Genomic DNA, 14,434 nt, shown 5'->3' with positions numbered 1-14,434 from the left:
CGCTGGAACTCATGTTCACATCACCTGCAACACAATTCGCAATAGATCAAACTACTGAACAAAGTGTAATGATTATATTTGGCACTGGAGCAAGTGATTGGCGCATGTCGCACAGTTGGCGCTGGAACTCATCTTCACATCTCTTGCAACACAGTTCGCAATATATCAAACTACTGAACAAAAGTGTAATGATTATATTTGGCACTGGAGTAAGTGATTGGCGCATGTCACAAAGTTGGCGCTGGAACTAATCTTCACATCTCCTGCAACACAGTTCGCAATATATCAACCTACTGAACAAAGTGTAATGATTATATTTGGCACTGGAGTAAGTGATTGGCGCATGTCGCACAGTTGGCGCTGGAACTCATCTTCACATCTCCTGCAACACAGTTCGCAAGATAACAAATCAAATCAAATCGTTTAATTGTAGTTTAGCAATCAACATACATTGCATAGCAAACGTCAGTTTTCATACGTATTATTACCTATTTTATTTACCTATTCATACCTATATTTTTATTTATCCCACACCAAGGCCACGTTCAAACTTACAACATTTAAACATTAACTCCCTATTCATCACATGCCAATTACGCCCACTTTCGGCGCTGGAGTCAGTTTCCTCATCTCGTGGTCTCTCAGTTGAATACCAGAAACTCATCAACACTGTAGAAAGCATTTGACGCCAGGCAGAGTTTGATAAGAGTTTTAACATCTTGGGCGTTGAGGCATTTTTAATTTTGTTAGGCAATCTGTTTATAAAATGAACACCTGCCTGCCAAGGCAAATGTTCATAAGCCACCCTTCTGTTCATTCCCGAACGGTAGTTACCTCTGCCTCTTTTCTCATATTCATGTATGTCTCATCCTCTGGTTAAGGCACATTTAGACAAACAATATAAGGTTGTTTCTAAGATGTAGATACATGGCAAAGTCAACAGTTGCAGATTTTTAAACGCTGTCCTGCACGACTCTCTGAAGTTTAAATTAGCAATAATGCGAATTGCTTTTTTTGTAATTTGAAAACCCACATAAAATGGTTGTTTGCACAGGCTCCCCACCAAACGATTCCATAGAAAAGTTGGGGATAAATTAGCCCGTAGTACGCCGTAAATAGTGCCTGAGTTGGGCAATATTTCGCCAAAGATCGTAAGACATAAAGTCCTGATGATAATTTGGCACAAACATGATCAATGCAATTTTCCCATGTCAACCCTGGATCAAGGTGTATTCCAAGGAACTTTGAAGAAGAGTCGTGTCATCTTCGTAGCCTACTGCACAAGCTTTCCATGCAGTAGTGATGATTCAATGTCATTAACATATATCAGGAAAATAATTGGACTGATTATTGTTCCCTGAGGAACTCCATAGCTCAGTGCAGTATGTTTTGAAATTTGATTCGAAATTTGGACGACCTGTTTTATATGGTTTGTGAACAAACTAATCCATAAAAGTGGCACGCCTCGAATGCCGTAGGATTATAAATTGTCAAGCAGTGTTTTGTAGTCAACACAGTCAAATGCTTTAGAGAGGTGAATAAATACCCTTAATGTGTGATTATGACCTTCTATTCCCTCCATAACCATATCGACAAGATTCACTATAGCGGTAACTGTCGACTTTCCCTTTCTGAAACCAAATTGGTATTCTGAAAGGTGGTTGTGCTTGTTCAAATAATTTAGCATTCTTGACAAAAATTTTTTCTAATATTTTGCTCAATACAGGCAAAATAGAGACAGGCCGATAGTTACGAGTATTTACTGAATTGGGGTTATCTTTCTTATAAATTGGATAATTTTTGCCACTTTTAGGAGAGAGGGAAAGACTCCTGTTTGAAACGATAGATTAACTAATTTGGTCAGTGGCTTCACTATATGCTTTGAGCATTGTTTTATGAGCCACATTGACATAAATTTAATGTCATTAGACTTTTTGTTTGGAAGTTGTACTATTTGATTAATCTCTTCCTCAAATACAGGAGCCAGCGCCAATGAGGGTGCTGGGCTCTGTCTACACATGGGGTTTCCTTGTATGAACGAGGATCTAGCCCACCAGCAACAGATGCAAAAAATCTATTAAACTCGCTAGCGACCTCTGAGGCATCACTCACAAGTCTATCCCCTATTTAAACTTTTATTTGATTATGTTCGCGACCTTTGTTGTTTATAATGTCCCAGACAATTTTGGAAATATGTTTGGAAAAAATAATTAATTTAGGACCATCATATGCTTTCCTCCTACAACATAGTTCGCAAGATACCAAACTACTGAACAAAGTATCATGATTATAATTGCCACTGGAGTAAGTGATTGGCGCATGTCACACAATTGGCGCTGGAACTCGTCTTCACATCTTCTGCAACACAGTTCGCAAGATATAAAACTACTAAACAAAGTGTAATGATTATAATTGGCACTGGAGTAAGTGATTGGCGCATGTCGCACAGTTGGCGCTGGAACTCGTCTTCACATCTCCTACAACACAGTTCGCAAGATATAAAACTACTAAACAAAGTGTAATGATTATAATTGGCACTGGAGTAAGTGATTGGCGCATGTCGCACAGTTGGCGCTGGAACTCGTCTTCACATCTCCTGCAACACAGTTCGCAAGATACCAAACTACTAAACAAAGTTTAATGATTATATTTGGCAATATCGCAGCAGTCTAAAATTATTTTGACCATCAACATGAGTTAAAGTGTATAAAACACATTACATATATTATTGAACCAATTATTGCTCTTCTGACTTTGGAATTAATTAACTTATTTGTCATATTTTTAAAACGGTCGAAATATATTATCCACTATATAATCACTCCTTATGTATAACTACTACTAGAACTATTGCGTACAAGTAATTCAATAATACACCGCAATTATATCAGTTTTAGTAGGAATAATTTTACCAATCTGTATGAATAGAATCTGACAAGTAATACATTTCGTACATTTAAAAAACATTTTTCTACTGTAGAGAATACCATACTCACTTAGACACGCAAGACTTAACTTGTATAACAAGGTAATAGCCCTGGCCAAAATAAATGAGAACTAATCGAGGTGAAAATTATATACATTGTTGGCACATAAGTAAGCATACTCTGAAGACTAAACTGTGGACACTTAAAATATGGAGTAAGTACTTACAAACGTACTGAAGAACCTGTTGAAATCGAAAAATAAGTTATGTGGATATATTATAAATGAGACACAATTTGTATATACGTAATAACGCAGACTTGAATACGACAGTAATTTTCGGTTACAGCTGACGAAGTGATTGATTTTGTTATCAAATCTTTCTGATAAAAATATTGATAATAGTGGTATCTTGAATCTGGTTATAAAGTATTGCAGTCCCTTATTGCATACAATAACGTTCTTTATTAACAAATTAGGGAGAAGAGATTTTTCTCAATTGCTATACTCTTAAAATGGTTAACGTAGGTTTCAACCTAAGAAATGGAGAGCCACTATAAATCATAAAAATACTGTTTTAAAATACTTTGAAAGCGTATTAATGTTTTAACAGATCTTTTGAAAAAATAATGTTTTTACAGATAGCAGATCAGGAGTTAAATTTTTACTTGGCATCTGAAATCTTTACGAAATATAATTACATTGTGAAACATTTCAAATTTTATTTTGCGTATTTCTTAGCTAGCCTACCGGAACTACAAGTATCCTGGTTTAGTTTAGTTGATAGTGGTGCTTACTTTTATCCTGCTCATTAATTCTTTTAAGGGATAGTCTGAGTGACCTCCTGACTGGTTGCCTGCAAACTTTCTTCTTTTTTTCCGGAATACGCTTGACGTCATCAGCCGTTACTATAGGCACCGTCTCAGGTTCACCCGCAATATTCGCCTGTATTTCCCTCACTGCAACAACGAGACGATTATTATGAGTACATAACTAACATTTAAAATATGTAGCGGAGCTAGAAAACTTAGAATAAACAGAATTGTTATGATGCTTGAAAGAGAAAACACTACAAATTATCTGGTCCGATCAAGGTCTAGTATACTGCATTCATTGGGATTTTCAATGACTTTTCATTATAAATTACTGATTTTAATAAATAACCGAAATATGTATATTACAGTGGACACAATAAATTATAGCTTAATATTTATGCTCTGAATCTTACTTACCAAACAATATATAAGATATAGATAAACAAAATAGAGTTATATGTAAATAACCTTCTTATTATATTAACATTTTTACAGGACAAAATTTTGTCATGGAGAGGCATTCAATTTTATATTGCATTATTTGAATTGAGTTCACATAATTACCTAGTTTCCATAGGCATCGACAATTCTTGTGTTGGTTCCAGTGGTAAAAGCTCATCTATTGCTAATTTCACTGCAGGTGCAAGTAATTCTCTAGGGAATATTCCGTCCAAACTGTCTATGTCCTGGAAAAAAAATAATTTCAACATATTTAAACACGAACGTACATATTTTGAAATTAGAAAAATAATGTACATTATTCGTCATCATGAGTTAGAGATATTATAAAATTAATTATCAACACGTTTGAGATTTTTCGATTAAGCACAATAATTGTGGCACTGATACCACGAACACTGACCTCCATAGGAGTAGGTGATTGGCGCTGGAACTCATCACAGCTCCTGCAACACAGTTCACAAGATATCAAACTACTGAACAAAGTGTAATGATTATATTTGGCACTAGAGTAAGTGATTGGCGCATGTCGCACAGTTGGCGCTGGAACTCATCACAACTCCTGCAACACAATTCACAAGATATCAAACTACTGAACAAAGTCTAATGATAATATTTGGCAATATCGCAGCAGTCTACAATTATTTAGAACATCAAAATTAGTTAAAGAGTATAGAACCTATTACATAAATATTGTGACTTTGCTTGGAACACATTTTCCTTGAGACTTTGGAATTATAGAACATGTTTGTCATATTTTTAGAACAGTAGAAATATATTAACCACGATATAATCACTCCTTATGGATAACTACTACTAGAATTATTACGTACACGTAATTCAATAATACAACGCAATTATATCAGTTTTAGTAGGAATAGTTTTACCAATTTGGATGAATATAATCTGACAAGTAATACATTTCGTACATTTAACAAACCTTTTTCTACTGTAGAGAATACCATGCTCTCACTTAGACACGCAACACTTAACTTGTATAACAAGGCAATAGACCTGGCCAAAATAAATGAGAACTAATCGAGGTGAAAATTATATACATTGTTTTAAGGGACATAAATTTTCAGGCTAAGCTGTGAAAACCTGCAATATCAAGTATGAACTTATAATCATAATAAAGAACCTGTTAAAGTCTAAAAACGGGTTTTGTGGATATTTTATAAATGATACACAATTTGTATAAACGTAAATAACTCAGACTTATAACTCAGACGAAGTAATTGATTTCGTTATCAAATCTTTTGGATAAAATATATTGATAATAGTGGTACCTTGAATATGGTTATAAAGTATTACACTTCTTCATTGCACTAACATTCTTTATTAACAAATTAGGGAGAAGAGATGTTTTTAGTTAGTTTATATCCTAAGAAATGCAGATCCGCAAAATCATTATAAAAATATTTGAAAAATTCTTTGACAGAGGGATTTTAGATAGCAGACCGACAATTATGCTTTTAATCCTATAGGGAATATAGAGGTAGAAGAAGTAATAGAAAATCGCAATATAAGTCATCATATTTCTTGACATCTTTCTATTGCTAACGCATTTGGCTAAGTCAATTACAGTATTTTAATGGTAAAAATATGTATCACGTAATTTTTGGACCTCTACGTAAGTGATTACGATCATATTTTAGTGATGGCTCAACAAGCGCAGATATCTACTGTCACGATCTGTACAGTTAAGGTACGGTGTCCCTCAAGGGACGATCCTCGGACATGTTGTTTTTTGTTGTTTGTGAATTCAGCAATATATAGAGGTAACGTAAAATAGTGTACTGCAGATGTGACGGTCTTTAGAAAGGCGTCAGCGGGGATTCTAAGTGTAGGCTACACCATTTTTGCCGGAGAGCAGCATTTTCTTCGTAATTCATGAATTTATTTGTTGAGGAACAGGCCACAGACTTATAGGTAAAAGTATAAAACAAAATAGACTCGGGTGTCTAAGGAAAACACATTGTTGGTGAGTAACATAAATTTTGTGATGAAGAGAGAATATCGGGGCAATTCTAGCTAATTTGGAACGCAATTTATTTCTAGAACTAAACAATATCGATTAAATGTTTTAGAATTAACTTGAATTTAAACGAAAGAACCTGGGATTAATGCTCTAGTTCTAACTTTGGTTATGTGAATGAGCAGTAATAGAAGTATTCTAAAAATGGGACCAGTTACATTCAAAATGTTAAAATTCACCAATTTTTTTTTTCTTTTAAATAATTTTAGCACTTTTGATACACAATCATTTTCATTTTAACCCTCAATATAAAGATTAATTGTGGCAGAACCTTATCAGGATATGGTCTGCTATGATATACCAGTTATAAACTTACTATAGAAAAACCAAAAATAATAAAATTCTGCTTGAGACGGGGAAAGTGATTTGGACTTTGCATTATCATAAGATATCCAATGATGAAAATCCTCACCATGGATACGTTATGTGTCTACAAGGACGGACAGCTGGTAAAAGTACCAATAGTTTATTGTAACTACAACAAATAACTGTCATACAAACAGTATCAGTAGGCCTGTCATGGAGTTTGTAAAGGCTGTCTTTAGGAGCTTGTCAAAGACTGCACTACTGAAGAATCGTCTTCATGTGTAGACCCAAAGCCCAATGAGAGTGTCAACCTTGATTTTTGGTCCCGGCTGCAAAAACTGGGGGTTTTGGGTTCAAATGTCTTCTCTTGCTGGTGTATAAAGCCGTAGCTACCTTCAACAGTGAAAAGAGTGTGAATTGCAAATTGCATAAAAACTTGCAAATCACACCGGAAACTATGAAATAAGCCAAAAAGTATAGGCTACATGATTCTCTTCGAACGACAAGTGAACTTAAATAAAGCAAAGATAGAAATGAAGCTGGGTAAAAGCAAGCTGGACGACAAGGATAAAGACCCAGATTATCCGACTTATAGAGCTAGAATCTTTTAGACCATAAAGTATGACTAGGAGTTGTTTTCCAAGTATGTCTATCTATAATTTTCCGAAAATATATTAGTTTTTAACTTGCTGCAACCTTTTATAACACACTATAAAAAGGTAGTATTGAATTTTTACTGCTTAATAGAACACTTTAAGAAGTAAATTTATTTCAAAAAGTTGATGTTTGCTTAACACTTAATGCCTTATATTATTAAAACATAAAAAGATCATTTTTAATAAGACATAACTTAAATGAGAATTAAAAGTTAAATCTGTATGTTAAAATGTATTCCAATGTGTATATAGGAAGTGTTGATAATTAAATTCAAATGAATTTAGTAGTTTCTGAGAAGGCAATGTTGAAAATTGCGAATTTTACTCGCACAACTTAGGACCTACCCGGTTCTTCTTTAATATAATATTCACCTAGTACTGTGTAGTTCTGCAATCTGCAGATTATGTGGAATAGTTATTCACTATACCAAGGTTTGAATTTGACGCATGCGGTATAATTAGTGATTGTGCTCTGAAACTAAAAATACTATTATAGAAACATTCCTGAATAATTTCTAGTTTGTTTCAGTAAATGATTAGTTGTAGTGATTAGTTCACAAAGTTGTGTCATTGGAAGAAGTTGCTTTGGTAATAATTAAATGGAAATAATTTAAGATGGATTTAATAATGGATAAAGCTAATCAGCTAAAATCTCACACCGGCAAAAAATTGTTATTAAATCCTGGTGGCAAAACTTAAAGTAAGTAGCAACTTCAGGTGCATTATTGCTACTACTTAAATATTTTTCAACGCCATTCTTCTGTTTTAAACAAGATCTTTTGCCCTACCGGCCTCAAGATGTAGGTAGATTTCCTTTGCACTTCGTAAACCAGGTACATTGAAACGTTGCTGAACCAACCGCTGAACTGAACCACCTAATAAATGCCACAAGAATGTACATTAAACAATATATAAAAATTACTGTCTCTTGAAAGCTACCGGCCTCTGTCAGATTCCTCGTTTTGAAGAACCTTCCTGCTTATGGCACTTTTTTGTGGAGCTTTCAGCCCCTAGGTCCTTCTAGCCTTGAGAAATTCTGGCCTTCGAAGCTTCCAGCTTTTAGCAGGCTCCAGCCTAGGCACTCTTTGGTCTCTGGGAGCTCTTAGCTTCTAGTACCTTCCCAGGCACTGTGGAATCGCGGACTTCGGAAGCTCCCGGCCTCTAGAATGCCTTTGTATTTGGCACCTTTTAGCCCCTGGAAGCATTCCACCTCTAAAACCTCCTGGGCTTTTGCAGGTCTCGGCCTTTAAGCAACTGCAAGGCATCTATGAAAACATTATCACTTATTTATCAATCTATATGATAGCTAGCCATTGTATTAAACATGCAACGTTTTAATATTTCTGGCTAATTAATTTACTAAAAATATTACAACCGTTTTAAACATCACACAAGAAAAACAAAAAAAGTTTGTGTAGATGGTGTTGATAACTGAAAGACTGGGCTTTTTGTTGCATAATGAGAATAAAAACTTAACCAATTTGGTTGATCACATTTGATTTGCAATTAATTCTGCGTTCTACCAGAATTTTACCATTTAATTTTCAGGAAAAACATTTATAAAAGTGATAGTACATTTCAATGGTGATTTTAGTGAAAACAACTAATACGATCCACACGCACCAAATAAATAAGAGAAACATTTTATTTATGATTATTAACTATAAAAATAAATATACATTAAATTCTCAGTTACACTTACTTGGTATTAGAATTATCTTCACAGGGGGTATCAGAATCGATGTTTTCGTCACATAATTTGAGTTCAGATTCAGGAAACAAGGTCTCCTGAAAAAAGCACATTAGAATTCATTAATGCAATGTACAGTAAGAAATATTCGTGAAATTTTATTTATACTAGAATTGAACTTAAACTATGTCTGTTACACCTTATTTGACTATCAACAAACTCCTGGATATATTTATCAATATAAATAAAACTTAAGAATCCAGGGTTGGAAAAGGTTTTAGAAAATTTTAAATATTTTTGTTAAGAATATTTCCTACTAGATTTTGTAGAAACTATATAGAAATTTGCCTACTGTAATCATCCCCGTGACAGAATTTCCAGTAGATTTTAAAGATTTTCTCAGAATATGACTCCTACAATCAAAAACCACCCAATTGTAAGTATTCTCAGATGTTAATGATGTCTATGAACTGAACTTACCAGTAGAGAAGTAACGTTTTCTTGGGACGACTGTGGGTCGTTCATTGACATCTACAACAAGGAAGAAGGAGTTAAATATTGTGAAAATAGATACATAACTAAACACCGAAAAGTATAAATGCGTACATTGAGGAATTAAAAAATAAACTAGTCACCATTTAGCTTTGGGATGATGCAATTTACTATCGGGCATTATATCGCTTAAATTAATGTTTTTATACATTTTACAAAGTCAAACAATGGATAATATTAATTAATAGTTAATGTGTCCATATGAATATATTATGATACTTTTGTATACATAATTATTTGTATACATATTAGTCAACCATCCACTAAAAGCATGGAACGTTTAATACTTTTCTTTATAAATATCTTGTATAATATCTCTAAACTATTATAAAAAAATAGTATTTCCAGCTTGGTAGGAAGATTTAGGTAGATAGTCCCAAAGGCGTAGGCGATTTTAGGATCCATTTTGACGAGGGTGCCTGACACACGTTTCTGCAGGGTAGGACAGTTAGTTAACCCGTGCACTACCGGCCAACTTTCCAAAACTGACCTGGCCGTGCAATAAATTTGTTAACTGTATTCATTCTAGTTATGCTCTTCTACATTCGCACAGCGTACTGCTGAGAATTAATAATAATAACATTAAGCTTTCAAAATGAAGTTTAAATCTAATTATTATTACTTTCAAAACGATTTTAGGATCCATTTTGACGAGGGTGCCTGACACACGTTTCTGCAGGGTAGGATAGTTAGTTAACCCGTGCACTACCGGCCAACTTTCCAAAACTGACCTGGCCGTGCAATAAATTTGTTAACTGTATTCATTCTAGTTATGCTCTTCTACATTCGCACAGCGTACTGCTGAGAATTAATAATAATAACATTAAGCTTTCAAAATGAAGTTTAAATCTAATTATTATTACTTTCAAAACGATTTTAGGATCCATTTTGACGAGGGTGCCTGACACACGTTTCTGCAGGGTAGGATAGTTAGTTAACCCGTGCACTACCGGCCAACTTTCCAAAACTGACCTGGCCGTGCAATAGATTTGTTAACTGTATTCATTCTAGTTATGCTCTTCTATATTCGCACAGCGTACTGCTGAGAATTAATAATAATAACATTAAGCTTTCAAAATGAAGTTTAAATCTAATTATTATTACTTTCAAAACGATTTTAGGATCCATTTTGACGAGGGTGCCTGACACACGTTTCTGCAGGGTAGGACAGTTAGTTAACCCGTGCACTACCGGCCAACTTTCCAAAACTGACCTGGCCGTGCAATAGATTTGTTAACTGTATTCATTCTAGTTATGCTCTTCTATATTCGCACAGCGTACTGCTGAGAATTAATAATAATAACATTAAGCTTTCAAAATGAAGTTTAAATCTAATTATTATTACTTTCAAAACGATTTTAGGATCCATTTTGACGAGGGTGCCTGACACACGTTTCTGCAGGGTAGGACAGTTAGTTAACCCGTGCACTACCGGCCAACTTTCCAAAACTGACCTGGCCGTGCAATAGATTTGTTAACTGTATTCATTCTAGTTATGCTCTTCTACATTCGCACAGCGTACTGCTGAGAATTAATAATAATAACATTAAGCTTTCAAAATGAAGTTTAAATCTAATTATTATTACTTTCAAAACAAATCCAAAAGAGCATTATATTACAATCTGAGTAATAGGTAAATATAATAATGGTTATATACATCTAAAGTAAATGTGTATTAATTATTCCTCTCTTGTTCTGGTATTGGTACAATACTATATATGCGATAGAATTTCCACGTTAACCGTAATGAATATCTGAATTATCTGCCGGATATTTTGTGTTGTTCCCCATGAATTACTGTGTAATTTTTCAAACACAATTTTGCTACGCTGTGTGCGTGCTGATTGTGTACATGATAACTGCTGTAGTTTGTAGAATATTGAGACTAAACTTGGTACATATACAGTATTCTTACACAGCTTGAATGAGGTCCTTATTCAGTCTTAATCAATCAAAAGTTTAAATATGCCGCTCATTTGCATTCCGGCAAAATGTTATAATAAAAGTTATTGCAAGATACGTTTTATTCCTACTTATTTTTCGATACATATTCAGGATTCAAGATTGGAGCCGTTTAAAGATATAGAAGTATACAGTTTAACCATTATTAGTTAATTTGTTCAAAAACAAGTACATTAAGTCCATATTATTAAAAATAAACTTATATGGTTGTAACAATGTTTGCCTAGTAAGGGTCTAAATTATGGACTTGCAAAATGTTTGAAAGTGATATGATTATATTAACGTGCCAGCATTGAGGGGCGTTGTGAAAATCAAACATCTAATCTAATGATGCATCTTCAGTTTGACATTTCGAGATGGCAGCCTAATGTGAAATCTACCTTTCTTCCCATAGATCCGGAAGGGGATTTTTAACTATTCCCTTTTTTGATTTTGAGTGCGATTTTTGTTTAAAATTAATATAACCATTAAAGAACTTCAGGCTACTAAATTAATTTATTTTAAGTAGAGTATGGCTCTTACAATATACCCAAAACACATATTGAGACCACATACTGATTTTAAGTTATATGTTTAAAATATAATTTTCCCTCACTGAAAATGCGACATAAGTACATCAAATTTAAGAAAATAAGAAAACACATTTTAATTAACAATTATTGACTAATAAGTCTCAATCATGCCAATAATAATAAACATTTTTGATAATAGAGTCCGAAGGGTACCACTTTTGGGCATAGCCCATTATTAAGCTGTGAATAACATTATATTAAACTTTAAATACAATTTTCAAAACCAAGTCAACGTAGAGCTTTTTTCTTAGGGAAATAAACTGCCTTTAACGAAGTTGGGCTGGGTCTAAAATAGTTTAAAAAATGATATAAGCCGAATATGTACATTAAATCATTTATTTCATTGACTAGGCTACTACACAGTAAAATAAAATAAGGGGTGTTTTTTATAAAGCTGTGTATTATCAGCCAACCTACATTGTCAATGACGTACTGTTAGTGATAAAAACTGGGATAAACATTATTGTCAGGTTTACAGAAGAGCATGTTTATTACATACATTAAATTTATATTGTCAATGACGCTCGGTTCGTGATACAATTTGATATCAACATTCCTGTCAATTGAGACAAGATCGTGTTTATTACATCATACTATTATACAGTGATATATTCTTGACCTAGGCTGTAGACAGGTATCAAGCTATACGAACAGGATTAATTGTTAGTTTTATTCATTTGCAAGAAAATAAAAAAATGTAGTATGTGTGAAATATGCCTTGAAACATTTAAGATTGTTGAATGAACGTTTCAGAATAACAAATTAACTTTTCAGTTTTAATATGGTGCCAGCTTATTTCTACAATAGGTTGCAAGTATTCTCAGATGTTAATGATCATGAATCTATGAATTGAACTTACCAGTAGAGAATTACCGTTTTCTTGGGACGTCTTGTGGGTCGTTCATTATCACCTACAACAAGGAAGAAGGAGTTAAATATTGTGCAAATAGATACATCAACAAAAAATAACTATTTGGAACCAAACAGTGAAAAGTATAAAAGCGTACATTGAGGAATTTTTTTAATAAACTAGTCACCATTTACCTTTGGGATTATGCAATTTACTATCGGGTATTATATCGCTTAAATCAATGTTTGTATACTTTTTACAAAGTAAAGTCATGGATAATATTAATTAATAGTTAATGTGGAAATAAATATATTTTGATAATTGTGTATACATAATTATACTATCCAATTAAAGCATGATACTTTTCTTTATACATGTCTTTTATAATATCTCTAAACTATTATAAAAATTGTACTTCCGGCTTAGTTGGAAGATGAAAGTAGATAGGCCCAGAGGCTTAGGCGATTTTAGGATTGATTTTGACGAGGGTGACGAGGGGTTTCTGCAGGGTAGGACAGTTAGTTAATCCGTTCACTACCGACCTACTTTCCAAAACTTCTACTCAGTAAATATTAAAGTAAATAGAAGTTAAACTAAATTCTCGAACCCTGGAATTCTAACCCAGCTCGACTGGCTATCTGACAAGTTGCGAATTGTTTCGCTTGCCCCGAAAATAATATCGCAGATTAATACTACGGATACCGGTCCCATTTCTAATTCAGTATTATATCACAACAGATCTTCTTTGATGTTCAACTGATATACAGAGAGAGTTAGATAAAATGTTCTAATGGTACATATTGTATTTCCAAAAACATATTCTTGCACCATACTCTATTAGTAGAAAGGAAGTTGACATTTTCATTGATTAAAATGTTAAAATAATGGTCCCAAGTGTAAACATTGTGGCACTCCAAAAGCTATAAAATATAAAGTAGATGTTGTTCCCATAAATCTATGTCTGATTCGTAAGTTACAATACAAACCATTTAATAGGTGAACTATTGATGCCATAGGCCTGAAGTTTATATATTAAGTCTGACCGACGATCTAGAATACTTTGCACAATTCGTATATTCACCACGCTTGAGATCGTTTATGATTTTTTTATCGAATATAGGTTTTACACAGTTCCAAGTTTGTGGTTGTGGACCTTCCAGAGGAAAAGCGATGCTTTAAGGGACTTATAATATTTTTAAAGGAAATATGAATGGAATTAGTGGCTTACTTTAAAATTATGTCACTTAAATAGTTTTATACAAACACACACACACACACACACACACACACACACACACACACACACACACACACACACACACACACACACACACACACACACACACACACACACACACACACACACACACACATACATATTTATATACACCATAAATATATAATGTTGTCTCAGGCTAAAAACTTAACTAGATAACACAAATGTCCCCGATTATGTGGCTCTTATAAGAAAAACACTAAATGATTATAATTAAATAATACCAATAGTACAATGCTAGTGGAGTTATCTAGTAGAAAATTGTTTGCTGGGGTAGAGTAGATTTTGTAGTTTTCAGTTGTTTTAGTCCAGACAAGGCCAGTTATAGTGGAG

General features: G+C 33.7%; 1 protein-coding gene across 1 annotated transcript; it reads right to left on the bottom strand.

Annotated features, from left to right (window-relative positions):
• Nucleotides 1-3,761: 3,761 nt before the first annotated feature.
• Nucleotides 3,762-12,873, bottom strand: LOC124368631. The gene is made up of 6 exons (XM_046825870.1): nt 12,835-12,873; nt 9,370-9,420; nt 8,902-8,987; nt 4,603-4,645; nt 4,305-4,426; nt 3,762-3,884 (listed from the first exon to the last, which is right to left on the bottom strand). The coding sequence occupies exons 2-6, from the start codon at nt 9,418-9,420 to the stop codon at nt 3,854-3,856; spliced, it is 333 nt and encodes a 110-aa protein (XP_046681826.1). The 5' UTR covers nt 12,835-12,873; the 3' UTR covers nt 3,762-3,853.
• Nucleotides 12,874-14,434: the final 1,561 nt, after the last annotated feature.

This window comes from Homalodisca vitripennis, chromosome X, assembly GCF_021130785.1.
Source record: "Homalodisca vitripennis isolate AUS2020 chromosome X, UT_GWSS_2.1, whole genome shotgun sequence".
Lineage (NCBI taxonomy): Eukaryota > Metazoa > Arthropoda > Insecta > Hemiptera > Cicadellidae > Homalodisca > Homalodisca vitripennis.
The sequence above is the reverse complement of the archived record's forward strand: the minus strand, read 5'-3'. Positions and strand labels throughout refer to the sequence as shown.

What these genes read in the sequence shown, in the direction of transcription:
- LOC124368631 (XM_046825870.1), bottom strand. Translation starts at nt 9,420, where the DNA reads ATGTCAATGAACGACCCACAGTCGTCCCAAGAAAACGTTACTTCTCTA. An exon ending in GAAGATAATTCTAATACCAA is followed by an intron (nt 4,646 to 8,901) that starts GTAAGTGTAACT and finishes ACTGTGTTGCAG; the next exon opens with GAGCTGTGATGAGTTCCAGC. An exon ending in TCGATGCCTATGGAAACTAG is followed by an intron (nt 3,885 to 4,304) that starts GTAATTATGTGA and finishes TCGTTGTTGCAG; the next exon opens with TGAGGGAAATACAGGCGAAT.